This window comes from Heloderma suspectum, chromosome 1 (genome assembly GCF_057233095.1).
Source record: "Heloderma suspectum isolate Gila_16-S chromosome 1, 16-S_ref, whole genome shotgun sequence".
Taxonomy (NCBI): domain Eukaryota; kingdom Metazoa; phylum Chordata; class Lepidosauria; order Squamata; family Helodermatidae; genus Heloderma; species Heloderma suspectum.
The window spans coordinates 402731819-402746723 of record NC_139458.1 but is presented as its reverse complement, the minus strand read 5'-3'; the positions used below and the strand labels follow the sequence as shown (position 1 = coordinate 402746723).

The following is a 14905-nucleotide window of genomic DNA, read 5'->3' as shown; positions in this document are numbered from 1 at the left end:
CTATCAGTGGTTACTAGTCTTGATGGCTATGTGCTACCTCCAGCATCAGAGGCAGTGAGCCTAGGTACACCAGCTGCTGGGGAACATGGGTAGGAGGGTGCTGTTGTACTTGTGCCCTGCTTGTGGGTTCCTGGTCGACAGATGGTTGGCCACTGTATGAACAGAATGCTGGACTAGATGGACCCTTGGTCTGATCCAGCATGGCTCTGCTTATGTTCTAACCAAAGACTTGAGGGGGTGGGGGTGGGCACAATCCTGCTTTCCGCAGGCACAGACTGCAGGTTGCAAAGTGAGCTACTGGAGGCGAGTATAGCTCTTCCGTTTCCACAGGTCCACCTCCGTGCCAGGCCATGGCTCCTCTTGCTGCATGTCCTTGCCCAGCCACAGCATTCATGGCAAGAAAAGCTCTTCCGCTGTGCCTGCTGAAGAAGTGCACGCAGCGCTACTATTCCTTAGCTCAGGGAGATGTAACCATCTTGCCTGTCTCTTGACAAATGAAAATGATATCAAACAGGGCAAGCCCCCCCCCCCCACATGGTGCCCCCCAGATGCGTCGGACTACAGCTCCCAGAACCCTGGAGGATGCTGGGAGTTGTAGTCAAACACATCTGGAGGGCTCCAGGCTGGGAGAATCTGCACTAGGCGCCCAGGACTCTCATGCCACCAAATATATTTATTCCACTGCACAGGATCAGCAGCCCTCACCTGGAAGGATAGATGAACTGGCATCGTCCTGATCCCCTTCGTCTGCTTGTTCGTCTGCTGGCTCCACATTTGCAGGGAAGCGCTCTGCATCTTCACTCAGCTGCCAATGCAAAATGCAAACCATTCACCAGTCAGGTCAGTGCAGGACAGACAGCACTGGACTTCTACATGGGCTCAGAGTCAGTGCGAAGCCACACAGTCAGGGCCAAATCCACACCTTACAACAGGGATGGAGAACCATCGTGCCCCCCGATGTTATTGGACTGCAACTCCCATGATCCCCCACCACTGACAAAGCTGGCTGGGGCTTATGGGAGTTGCAGTCCAACAACATCTGGAGGGTCAAAGGTTCCCATCCCTGCCTCACAGCATCCATGGTGTGGCAGTTCTACACCATGACCATAACATGCAGAAGATACAAGTTATAGCCACCTTGCTGAATCTAGGTGGGTATATGTCTGGTCAGTGTCTGGATGGGAGACCACTTGGGAATTCCATGGATGCTACCTTGAGTTCCATGGTGGAAGAAAAGTGGGATATAAACGCACTAAATGAATGAATGAATAAACAGAATGACTCCACACCACTGCCTGATGGCATCAGGAATGGCCTTGAGTGACAGGAAGACTCTCCAGACAACAGGCGTGATCCACCTCATGAGCTGCACCACATGTCATGGATGCTGCAGGAAGAAGCCACCACATGAAGGTGACAGCAAATGGCTTTCATATGGCATGTAAACTAGTCTCTGGCCTCATCTGTAATGTGGGAATAAGTGCTGTACTGCTGGGCTAAATTAGACAGGACTAGGCACCAATGGAGGGTTCCCCACACCCACCAAATGGAAATAGCACCTTCAGGAGAGCAATTTTCATCAGGACCATGGTGGAGGTAAAGCGGTTGAACAAGCCCTCCCCAAACTGGCCCCTCCAGATATTTTCAACTACAACTCCCAGCATTCCTGACCATTGGCCATGCTGGCTGAGGTGATGGGAGTTGAAAAAATCTGGAGGACATCAGGTTGGGGAAGGCTGGGTTAAACTCTGACTGGGTTCACACAACACACTAACCCACACTCAGTGGTTGAGTGTGGATTGTTTGTTGAACCGTGGGTTAGCGTGTTGTCTGAACCCAGGACATTTTCTGCAGGGTGGCTTGTTAACCATACAGTGTCGCTTATTTTTTCTCGAACAAGCCACCTTGAGAACCCATGGTTTGTTGTTAGGTTGTTCAGGGTGGTTAACAAGCCAAACTGCATGGTTACCAAGCCACCCTGAGGAAAATGTCCAGGGTTCAGACAACATGCTAACCCACGGTTCAACAAAAAACCCACACTCAACCACCGAGTGTGGGCTAGCATGTTGTGTGACCAGCCCCTCTCCCTACACATCCCCCAGATCCTCAAGTTAATTCAACACAAGCACCTTTCATCCCAGTCACCACAAAATGAACAGCAGCAACAACAGAAAATCCACAGGCCCATGCTTCATTATATTTTGCCAATGGACCAGAATAACAGACTGAACACCTTTCAAAGCAGCAATACAAACCAGATGCTTTCTTGCTCCATTATTCAAAGCCCAGGGCCCAAACTGCCAGGACATTTTTGTCAATGTCACAACCTTGTCACATCTGATCAATGTTATCCTTACATGTCACACAGCATCTAATCCCAGCACTGAAGGAAAATAACTAAAGGCATAGCACAAAAGATGCAGCTTCCCTTTGTTCCTTCCCTCTGCATTCTTTCCTTTCCTGGGGTTCTGAAGCAGCCCTACAGATCACAGGCGTGGCATTCCTTTCCTTTCATATGGTGCTGAGAGAAGGCTATCCAGGTAAGGGGAACATGGCCCAGGCAGCTAATGGCTGTGCCATGTCCCGGTCCACCCCACAGCTGCAGGTTTGGTGGTTGCCCTATAAGCCTGCCCTCAGACCTTCGGATGCCTAATAAGACCTCTGTCATCCATGATTTAATAGTGGATGAGGTGGATGATCTGGCATGCATAACTGAAACCGGGGGGGGGGGGGACAGGGAGGAGTTCGTCTGCCCCAGTTGGGCCTACCGGGACACTTGGTTCAGTATCAGGGTATACTTGAGGGCTGGGGAGGGGGTGTTGCTCTCTCTCTGCAGGCTCCCTGTCCATCTCACAACTAGTCTAGAGTGCTGGCATCTTGTACAGGGCCAGCAAGACAGACTGGGGATTTTGCTGGTGTACCACCCACCCCACTACCCAGCAGTCTCCCTACCTGAGCTGACAGAGGTAGTCTCAGATTTGATGCTGAGGTTCCTCAGGCTGCTGGTTTGGGAGGATGTCAACATTCATGCTGAGGGCACCTTGTCTGTTTCATGGCCCCCATGACAGCCATGGGACTCTCCCAACATGTAATTGGCCCAACATATATAGCAGGGCACGCTCTAGGCTTGGTTTTTTCAGCCAGTCATGGAGAGGGTGATCTGAAGATGGGGGACTTTGAATCTATCCCTTTGTCATGGTCAGTTCACCTCCTGCTGAGGTTTAGACTGATGGTGGCTTTCCCCCTCTGAAAGGTGGTGGGGGGGACCTATTAAGATGGTCCACCCCCGGAGGCTAATGGATCCAGATGATTTCCAGAGGGCCCTAGGGGATTTTCTAGCTGATATGGCTGGTGCTCCTGTCAAAACGCTGGTTGATCTGCTGAACACAGAAATGACCCGGGCGGTTGACACGATTACTCCTGAGTGCCTCTCTGCAGTTGAGTTCATATGGCTCCGTAGTATACCCCAGAGCTGAGAGAAATGAAACAAAACAGGAGAGGGCTTGAGTGCAGATGAAGAAGAATACCAAGTGGATGCAATCAAACACTGGTGTGTGCCTATGGCAAGGTATATGCAGGGGCAGTGAGAGCGGCAACATCTCACCGCCTCTACTGAATCCTCTGTCTGCCTTCCAGCAGAGCTTTTCAGGTCATCCTGGGCCTATTACATGCTGTCCCTAAGGACACTGCACCAACATTGGCTGAGTTAGCATAACATGACAGCCCATCATGGGTGACAAGCTACGCAGTGTGGGTTGTTTTGAACCCTGGGAATCCCCTTGCTAAGGGGGTGATCTACACCTTATTTGCCCACCTGTCATCTGTCAAAGGCTGTCAAACCAGCCTCTACACAGTGTAGCCTTGACTGTTACCTTGTATGTTTGACAACGCAAACATACAAGGCTCCAGACAAGGCAAGCCTGTATAATTTGGGCAGTTGGAGTTGCGCAACTGCGCAACTCCAACAACCCTATTATTACATTTCGATACCACCCAATAGCTGAAGCTCTCTGGGCACTTAACAAATAATTTTAAACAAGGGGGCCAGTTGCGCACATTCCGCAGGCTGGGAAAATGTCTGTGTGTGGAGGCAATCCTGGCCCTGTTTTGCACACAAAAAAAGGCTCTGACCATGTCTGGGGTTGGGATCAGAGTTGGGATGGAGGGTTTTGTGGGAGCCAATGACAGTGCGCTCAGGAAGAGCGGAAGGGGTTTCTGCCACTCTTGCCGAGCGACTCGCTGCCCAATGCCCGCTACACACAATGAGTTGGCATGTCCAGGTTCAGATGACAGGCCAGCCCATCGTAGGTAAAACAACCCCAAGAACAAGCCATGGGTTGTTAGGGTGGCTTGTTGCCCACGCACAGGCCACCCTGCAGGATTCGGTTTGGGCTTGGATGACATGACAACCCACTGTGGCTTGTCACCCACAATGGGTTGTCATGTTGCGCAAACGCGCCTACTGTCATCTTTGTGGCACCAGGTTAAGACTTTCCTCTACTTGCAGGCATTTGGCAGCATACGATTGGGCTTTTTAATGTTAGTTGTTTTATCAGATTCTGGTAGTTTATAGTTAATTGTTTTTAGCTATTTCAAACTGTTTTAAATTTGTGTATGCTAAAGATTTTATATTATATTTTTATTATCTTGTTTTTGTGAGGACAGAAAGACCTGGCGTGCTATGGTCCATGGGGTCACGAAGAGTCGGACATGACTGAACGACTGAACAACAACAACAAATTTTTACAACCAGAGATCTTGGGCTACCAGCCAGTACAGAAACAAAATGAATTAACAAATGCATAAATGCTTCGCATGCAGAAGTTCCCAGGTTCAATCCTAGGAATCTCCAGATAGGGCTGGGAAAAACCCAGCTTGAAACCCTCGAGAGCCGTTGCCAGTCAGTGCTGACAGTACTGGGCTAGCTGGACCAGCATAAGACAGCTTCCTATGTTCCTGTCTGGAGAGGAAAGCCAGCATCCAAAGATGAGGCTGCAAATTTCTGGAGGCTTCCACTAACTCATGATGCAAAACCTGACTGTACAATTCAGGAGGCTTGCAAAAATGCCAGCACAGCCCACCAGACTACAAATTGGGCAATGAGCAACAGCTGGGCTGAGGTACAGGAATAATATCATAGCTATGTTATATGCTGATTATGGAAAATGGTCTTCTCTCTCACTCTATGTTTTTTCACAGTTAGGCATTTGAATAATAGGAACTCAGTTGATGAAATCTGATGGGCAGAGGCTATTCCAAGCTACTGGGTCCTTTTGAACACCACCCACCCACGCACAACAGCATAGGAGCCTGACAATTTAGAAACAGAGCACAGTTTTAAATGTTGGGGGATGGCTGCAGCACCCATCTTGGGACTTCAAGAGTACAGCTGCTGCTGTGGCAACCATGCTCTTTTGCGGTTTTCATTGCCCACTTGTTTATTTGCTATCTGATCAACCTGTGCATTTAGAAATGATAAATATCCCAGAGTGCAGGACACGGAACAATAGACTCAAGTTACAGGAAGCCAGATTCCAGCTGAACATCAGGAAAAACTTCCTGACTGTTAGAGCAATATGACAAGGGAACCAATTCCCTGGGGAGATGGTGGGCTCTCCCACACTGGAGGCCTTCAAGACGAGGCTGGACAGCCATCCACCAGGAATGCTTTGACTCAGATTCCTGCATTGAGCAGAGGGTTGGACTCAATGGACTTATAGGCACCTTCCAACCCTACTATTCTATGATTCTATACAAATGTCCTTCATTCCATATCTTTGAAATCATCATTCCTTCTATTTCCAAAGTTAGAGGTGAGTGTGGATCCTTATGTAGCCAAAAGTGGCACTATCCATGTCCATGAAGGACATATGAGCAGGCTTGGGGGAACCCCACAATTTGCAGAAGTACAAAAACCTCCATGAAAAAAGGGGTACCAAAAGCAGCTGAAAGATTGAGCAAATGCAGTCTGGCTGGAACCCTGAACAGGAGCACTCAGCACTGCAACATTTTGTTGCAGATCCCACTTGTAAACTGGTATTAGGTGACACCATAAATCTCCCATGCTTTCAGTGTGGTAAAATTCTGCTCACTTCTTTGAAATGACTATACAAACAGCCTTTGCAGCTGTTACATTGGGCCCCCTACCTTTCTGGATCGGCGGGCACACCTGGAATTTTGAGAGTGACATGGGCACTCTCACAAAATGGCTGCCACAGAGGACTCGCTCATTCATAAAATGGCTGCCATGATGGGCATCGCCAGCGACAAAACATTCATTGCCCAGAAGGTGAACTAGTGAGACTAAAAGGAAAGCATCTTGCTCGAGGAAAGGTGGGGTCTGAACTATGAAACACAAAACCACTCTTTTGAACCCAAATAAAGATGGCGCTCAAGGGCACTGCTTTGCAATATGGCACCCTCACAGTTAAAATAACAAAACAAAAACAACAACAGTAACAACAACAACAATATAACAGTAACAATAACATAAGAACAGCTGTGCTGGATCAGACCGAGAGTCCATCTAGTTCAGCATTCTGTTCACACAGTGGCTGACAAGCTGCACATGGGAAACTCACAAGGATGACACAAGTGCAACAGCACCCTCCTGCCCATGTTCCCAAGCAACTGGTGTACATAGGCACACTGCCTCCGATACTGGAGGCAGCATATAGCCAGGAGGACTAGTAGCCATTGATAGCCTTCTCCTCCAGAAATTTGTCTACCCCATTTAAAGCCATCCAAATTGGTGACCATCACTTCTGGTAATGGGTTCTATAGTTTAACTATGTGTTGTATGAAGAAGTCCTTCCTTTTATCTGTCCTGAATCTCCCACCAATCCGCTTCATGGGATGACCCAGTTGGGCTCTAGTATTATGAGAAAGGGAGAAAAATGTCTCCCTATCCACTTTCTCCACACTATGCATAATTTTGTACACCTCTATCACGTCTCCCTTTACCCTCCTTTTCCCCAAGCTAAACGATCCCAGCTGTTGTAACCTTCCCTCATAGGGGAGTTGCTTCAGCCCCTATGAGGTCCAGCTAATCCAGCATCCTGCAACCAGATATCCACAAGCAGGGCTTAAAACATCTTAACAAATAAAGTTAAAATTGGGGGGGGCGCCTAGTGGGCACCAAGACAGGTGTCTCCGAGTACATTGGTGCCCACAGGCACCATGTTGGACACCCTACATCATGCATACTATGGTAGATGACTGCGTGGTATCTGGTTGTCTCTATTCACCCACAGCTCCAGCTATTCCAGAATACACACAAATCCCGCTGGTCCAACAACTGTTAGACCACCCTTCCCCAACTTGGTGTCTTCCAGATTGCAAGTCCTACAGTCGTGGCTGGTGGTTCCGATGTCAGTGGGACAGTAAATCCACTCCGGGTTTCAGTCAGAACTCTAAAGGAGCTGTCCAAGGCATGAAGCTCCTTGGATAGCTCCTTTAGATTTCTGAATGAACCCCGGGGCAGATTCACCACCCCACTGACATTGGAGCCAGCAGCCTCTACTGACTATCATTCCCAGCCAGCAGCCTAACCCAGCTGGAGGGCACCAGGTTGGGAAGGCTGTTTTACACACTGCCACACGCAGGTGAGGTACGGCGATCATCGGATCGTTTTTCAGCATCTCGTGTTTCAACATTTACTCAGGTATCAGACAAGAAAAAGAAAGGGGGGAAGCTGTGATCTGCAAACCACTTAAATGGATCAATTCACATTAACCGTAATGAGGCTCAGCATAAAAGCTTGAGGAATGGACATCTGGTATGCCATCCCCTGTTGAACCTGTGAATGGATTCCATTGAAAAGCACTGGGTCTGAGAGGTGAAATGGAAGTTCTGTGGCATTCCATCTCCAATGGCCCGTTGACACATAAAAGTCATGTATTGGTCTGAACCAGCCCTATATATCTTGTCAATTTTTATTATTGTTGTTGTTTACATGCTGCCTTTCAGTGTACACCCTCACAAGGTAGCTTACACAAAACAGCTTACACAAAACAGCAACAGTACATCAAATAAACAATAATTAAGACACGCCAATAAAACAATTAAAAATGGTAGAGAAAGTATCAACCAGCATCACAACCATAGAACTCAATAGAAAGTTCAGTGATACAAAAAAAGTTGTTAAGGTCCACTTAAAGGTCACCAATGCGAGGGCCATATGTACTTTCCTAATGAGGGAATTCCTAATATGTGGGGCCACCAACTACAAGGGTCCTGCCTCTGGTACCTTCTAGTCTGATGGTGCTTGGCAGCATGTCAAAAATCACAGTCTCCATGGTCAATCTTAGGGTCTGGGCAGCTACATATGGGCACAGGCAGTCCTTCAAACAACCTGGTCCCAAACCAGTCAAAGCTTTAAAATACTTTAGACTGAGTCTGGAAACAAATAGGTAGCCAGTGCAACCGGTACAGAAACAGTGTAAGAGGATCAGCCTGCCTGCCTCCCACAAGCATCCAGATAGTTGCATTCCATAGAAATGTCCTAACTATCTTTAAAGGCAGCCCCACATAGAGAACTCGGAAGGTGGCAACAAGGGAGAGGGCCCTCTAGGTGATGGCCCCCCAATTATGGAATGATCTCTCCGATGAGGCCTGCCTGGCACCAACATTGTTATCTTTTTGGTGACAGGTTAAGGGTGCAATTCTATGCATGTTTAGACAGAGAAAAGGCCTACAACTCCCAGCATTCCACAGCCAGCATTCCCCAGCCAGTTTTTTTAAAAAAGAAAATTCATCTCAGTAATCCTTACAACAGCTTTGAAGGTAGGCCAGCATTGTCCCTGTACTGCAGATGGCCATGCTGGCTCGGAATGATGGGAGTTGAAGTCCCAGCCCATGTGAAAGACTGGGAAAGGCTGCTTTAGAGCATTTCTCAGGACTAATTTCTAGGGCATGCCTTAAAAAGTTTTATCTGTTCTTTTCTTCTTCACACTGCTTTGGAGAGTAAGGGGTTGCTTTTTTCAAAATATTTTGCCATCACCTTGCAGTCCTATGTTCAAGTGTTTCATTTAATCCAATTTTGGGTTAATTTACACAAAATGTTCTTGTGATCTCTAACATGGATTAGAACTCTAATAATGGACTATTTTTTTAAATGGACTTTGGAAAAGTTGAACGATCGACACCCATTCTCCACCTCTTTCACTTCTGTCAAGAAGGTTAATGTGTGTTTAAGGACTAACTCATCTATCAATTATTTTTCTTTTTCTGAACACCTTTCATAGAAGCAGCCTTTGGCTACTTCAGCAGTGACTGCTGATTGAAATCCTGTGTCTTGCACCATGCTAGGAGGCAATTATACACAATGGCCCCAGGTACATCAGAAAAATTATAGTTCTCTTATACATTATCTCAAGGCTTTTCTTGCTACCTCTTTAAAATTAATCTGAACTGTACACATGAGTAATGCGTGTGTGTCTGCAAGGTAGGAAGACTTAAGTCTGTGATCTTGTGTACACTGATGCCTGAGTGAAGAGAAAGGTCTTACTTAGGGTGCAATCCTATGCATGTTTAGACAGAGAAAAGGCCTATAACTCCCAGCATTCCCCAGCCAGCACCTTCTATTCTCTGACTCCCACAGGATCTGTGTGTTCAAATTAGCGGTACTGATTGGAAGATGTAATTGCTCATTCTACCCTTAAAGGAGGATTAAAAAGTAGTTTACGGCACAATTCTATACATGTTTAGACAGAAAAAAAGTCCTACATGCTGGCTGAGAAATGCTGGGAGTTGTAGGACTTCTTTCTGTCTAAATATGCACAGGATTTCACCCTTTAATTAATTAATTAATTATTTTCATGGAGAGATCAGCCATTGCTTCTTTGCCCCATTCATCATTTGGACAACCTGAGATCTTTTACACCACGCACAGAGTCTGTGTAACACTTCCCCATTCTCTTTTAACACTATTACAGTCTGAAGCTAGGGGTTTTCCCCCTAATGTTGCCAAGCAGCAATATCCTTTTCTTTCCCTCCCCCTGAGCCCCACCAGTCACTTTGCTTAAAAGGCCAGTCTGATTAAAACTTTGGGTGAATTCAAAAACTTGCTCACTTCTTTGTGATTGTCTGCTAGTCAAGGCACTGACATACGGTTAATTACAGACAATGCACGTGAATCACTTTGAATGCTTGAAGCATGCTGTATCATCATCACTCCCTCTATTTCCAGTGTTCAGAGGTGAGTGCCATTCTGTATGTTGTCCAAACATCACCATTCATTCACAACAGGAGGTATCAGCAAGCTCAGGGAAATCTCAAGGTTCACAGAAATATAAAAAAATCTTTAGGAAAAAAAATTCTAATGGGGGTGGGGAGATAAAAACAACAACCCAGTGAGGTATGGAAGTGCTTGGTGGGCACAGAACATGATTGACTATGGGGGCAGGGAAGGGTGGAAACTGACAGGTAGGGGAATGGAATGTAAAATTTTGAAAAAGAGCGCTTTACACTGCAACATTTTGTTGCAGTTTCCACTTGTGTTTACTAGTAGTGAACTCATTCTCCAAGTGTGAAGCCTTCCTACAGAAGGATCTTTCCCCTGGTTGGGAACTACAGACTAAGACTTGAACTACAAAAAATCTTTAAGGACCCCCCACACACACACCTCTAGAAACAACAACCGAGCTCAGTGAGGACTAACCATGGGCATAGAATGATGACTATTAGAGGGGAAAAACGGGAAACCAGAGGAGAGGGGGAAATGGAATGGCACTGCCTGGGAGAGAGCATGGCTGGCTAGCTAGAATCTGGGACAGGAGCCCTACATTCTGTAACATTTTGTTGCAGGTCCCAGTTGTAATTATTAATATATTATTAATCTGCACTACTTATTATTCATCTGCACTGGTGAATGTAAAAACAAAAAGAGTCTCGTAGCACCTTAAAGATTAACACATTTATATACAGATTAAACTTGGAGCACAAAAGCTTCTGCCATAATACATGTATTGGTCTTTGAAGTGCTACAAGACTCTTGTTTTTGCTACAACAGAGTAACAGAAGTATGCCCACTGGAATTAGTAAATACGAGAACAGAACCAGGGAGTGATATTTTTGTCTGGAACCACAACCTGGTGATTGTGCTAACCTCCCCAAAGTTAAATGTAAGGTGTACAGCACCCGTTTGAATTCAAATGAACTGTAGTCCCAGCCTCTATAGCACTGAAGAGGGAGCAAAGACAAGCAAGGAGAGTTAGGGCTGCAGCAGCTGCACTGATATGCAAAATAGGTGCAACACTCAAACTTTGGCAGAGCTACAATGAGGGAGTTTAACAGTATTGCTAAGAGCAGTTTGACAGACCCATGGCAAGGGCATACAGCTACACATCCAACCTTCTGAATTTTCTAAAAATGCATTCTGGAAGGGTTTGCCTATATTCTCCTCCTCCCTTTCCTGCCTAATTATCTGCACGATCGCGGTCTGAGTGCCACCAGACAGATAAGCAGCAGAAACAATTCAAGAGTTTGCACAGGGGAACAAAACATTCAGGGCATTGTTGAAATGTTAAAAAGCACTGATGTTAAACCTGCTGGCTAGGCAGCTAACTTTCTCTGTGGTATTAAGCTGATTTCTTCATATTCTGAAAATCAGAATTAATGAAGGGATCCGAGAATACATGTATGGAAATAAAAGATGGAGTTGATGTAGGATGAAAGCACGGCCAAACGTGTTAGATTACAAACTGGAAAGAGAATTAGGACAACAGGCCTATGAGGACTTAGTAGGACGCAAGTCCTATTAAACTCAGTGGGATTTACTTCTGAGTAAAAAGATATAAGATAACAAAGACTTTTGTGGCACCTTAAAGATTAACAAATTTATTATGGCATAAGCTTTTGAGGACTAGACCCCACTTCATCTGATGCATGAAGTATTATCCAAAGTTGGCAGATACATATACGTAAATTGCTAAATTCATGTAAGTGCAAAACTTTTATTAACCCAACCAAAATGTCAAAAAAATGAGTGAGCAAACTTTTGAGTTCTCATCAGGCTAGATGGTAAACAAACTGGGACGACAGGGGGGGCAGGGGGGGACAAAAATGGCTGAAGTTGAAGCCATGGATTACAGTCTTAAAATGGGATGTGGGAGGAGTTTGCAGACATGGGAAATCCAGCTGTCTCCATCCTTAGGAAAACAAATAGTTTCTTTTATAGACAGAAAACAGAAGTAGAGAGAAACTACACTAGTTTTCATATTAACAAAGCTGGAGATGACCTAGTTAGCCTGCTGAAGAGATATGGAGAACTGAAATGCTTGCACACTAGCTTGCCCCTTTTTGATTGGCCTAATAAAAGTATTGCCCTATATGGATCTGGAAGTTTTCTAACAGGTCAGTGTGGGTACCTTTTGCTTTATACTTGCAGCACCTTAAAGACTAACATTTGTTATGGCATAACAAGCTTTCAGGGATTGGAGTCGCAAAAGGTCATGCCATAATACATTTGTTATTATTATTGCTTAAGGTTGTTTTTGCTGCAACAGACTAACATGGTTGTTGTTGTTGTTGTTGTTGTTCAGTCGTTCAGTTGTGTCCGACTCTTCGTGACCCCATGGACCACAGCACACCAGGCCTTCCTGTCCTGCGCTAACTAACATGGTTACCCCTCTGGAAATTGTTACATGTATAAGATTGCACTGTAAGCATACAAAATAATTAAGAATCCATTATGTCCTTCTAGGACAGCACTCAGCTTATCAGTACTTTTAATTAATGATTTGATTATTAATTGCCTGTGAGAAAAGAAATGACTACATTTTCTACAGTTTTGAGCTCCCATTTCTGAACTCTTGTTCTCTTGACTAGAAAATGGCCTGTAAAGTGGACCGGATGTGTGACCCTGTATAGCCCCACCCTATGCGTATTTCCTCAGAAGTAAATCCATCAAGTTCAATGGGACTTACTCCCTAGTTCATAACTTCAAAGCAATTTAACTTAATTTAATAGATTTATATACCACTTACCATATTTAGTAAATGTGCACAGGACATTTTGTGCCTGTTCTTTACATGGCACAATCCTACGCATGTTTACTCAGAAGCCCCAATGTGTTCAGTGGCATTTACTCCCATGAACACTCGCCTAGGTTGGCAGCGTGTAGGACTTTTTTTAGCCTGGCACTCCTATGTAGGGTTAGACTCGCTTAAAGCCACTGATTCCAATAGACTTATGCACCGACGGCTGCAATCCTATAGAAGTCAGTGAGAATTAATTCCGAGTAAACCTGCTTAGGACTGTGGTGCAAAAGTGCAAGCTTACCTCGGAATAAGCCCTAGTTGAGCACATCGGGTCTTACTTCCGAGTCAAGGCTGCCTGCAAGGCTCTTCTTTGCAACTGAAGTCCCAGCCGCACAGAGGAATCGTCTTTCCGGTGCACAGTACAAAAAACCCCAAGTTACTCAGCTCAGCAGAGCGATACAATTGAAGCGCGTCGATCTCTCAACGCCGCGCGCGCACACGATGGAGACTTCGGAACTAGGCAGGACCCAAGTCGCTTCGCCTCCCTCCCCGCGCGCTCTCCCAATACCTCCTGGTACGAAGACGGGATCTCTGCCCTGATCATGGCATCGGCGGAGAGACGTTGGCTCAAACAGCAGCTGCAGCAGCTACACAAGAAGCTGGGGGCTGGCGCGAGAGTTCCGCGGAAACGGCCAGCTGATGAACCCGCAGGCGGCGCAAACGCACCGGGCACACCGGAGGCTTCGTCAAGTGCATAGACATTCTCCGGCCGGGAGCTGCATTCGGCGCAGGCGCACACAACTCGCTAGATGCCGCTAACTTTTGCACTCCCCACCCTCCCCCCGGGCGATCGGTTACTTAGGCAGGCCGGAGAAGCGGCAGGGCTGGAGCGAATGGCATGTTGGGAAATGTAGTTTATTATCCGGCGCAGTTTGCTCGTCTTGAGGCTACTGGGAATCACATTCGATTAAAACAGCGGCGGGCAACTTGTGGTCCTCCAGGCCAACAACTCTCGTCATCCCTCACCATTGGCTATGCTGACTGGGGCTGATGGGAATTGCAGTCCATTATCTGGAGGGCCACATTTGTTCATTTTTATCTATTTATTACATTTCTATGCCAAAAAAAAACCAGCCAAAGCTCTCCGGGCGATTCACAAAAATTTAAACCCTAAAATACAAGATAAAACATAATATAAAGCCTTTAAAACTTCAAAACAAAATAAAACCAGAGTAAAAACCAGCAGCAGGGAAAGAGCTAAAAAGAAAACAACACATTTAAACACAAAACTGAAGAACTAAAAAACCAGGGGAAAATAAGGTGTTCACCTGGCACCGAAAAGTCCACAACGTAGGTACTAGGTGAGCCATTCTGAGAAGAGCATTCCATAACTGCAGCGCCACCATCGGAAAGGCTCTCTCCTTAACAGTCACCCACCTCATCTCATTTGGTGGGGGCACCCAGAAAAGGGCCTTTGAAGATTATCTTAGGGTCCAGGAAGGTATATACTGGAGATAATCCTTCATGTAGCCTGGCTCCAAGCCATTTAGGGCTTTAGAAGTTCATACCAGCACTTGAAATTGGGCCAGGGAATGGACTGGAAGCCAGGGCAGATCACCGAACACTGGTGTAATATGATCACGTTCCCCACCCCGGCTGTATTGCCTTCAAATGTGCAAGCTTTCAAGATCTCCAGCTCTCTTCATCAGGCAAGATGTTACACAAAGTAGTTGCAGGAGGAGGGGGGAGATGAGATATGGGAGGAAAAACAACTGACTTGATGGTTAAGTCACTGTGTCAGCATATTCAGAGCCCAAAGATGAAGTGCGGAAGGAGGGATCTGAAGACATTCAAATTAGGCTCTGCAGGTCTGAAGAGATCAGGAGTTCTTTAAAGCTTGCACATTGTCTGTGATCTTTTGGTTG

General features: G+C 46.1%; 1 protein-coding gene across 7 annotated transcripts in view; it reads right to left on the bottom strand.

Moving 5' to 3' along the window:
- PACC1 (proton activated chloride channel 1) overlaps positions 1–14385 on the bottom strand; it is a 42643-nt gene extending 28258 nt beyond the window's left edge. For 2 of the 7 annotated variants that reach the window (XM_084828859.1, XM_084828865.1), the window contains exons 1-2: positions 13549–13767; positions 706–805 (exon numbers count right to left, since the gene is read on the bottom strand). In XM_084828859.1, the coding sequence (XP_084684985.1) occupies positions 706–795 (90 nt within the window). In that variant the 5' untranslated portion in view covers positions 796–805; positions 13549–13767. Of the gene's footprint in view, positions 1–705; positions 806–2952; positions 3044–13281; positions 13768–14308 lie in introns of those variants that run through there. The other 5 variants (XM_084828862.1, XM_084828863.1, XM_084828866.1 and 2 more) reach the window with 5 other exon arrangements.
- Between the last annotated feature and the right edge of the window lie 520 nt (positions 14386–14905).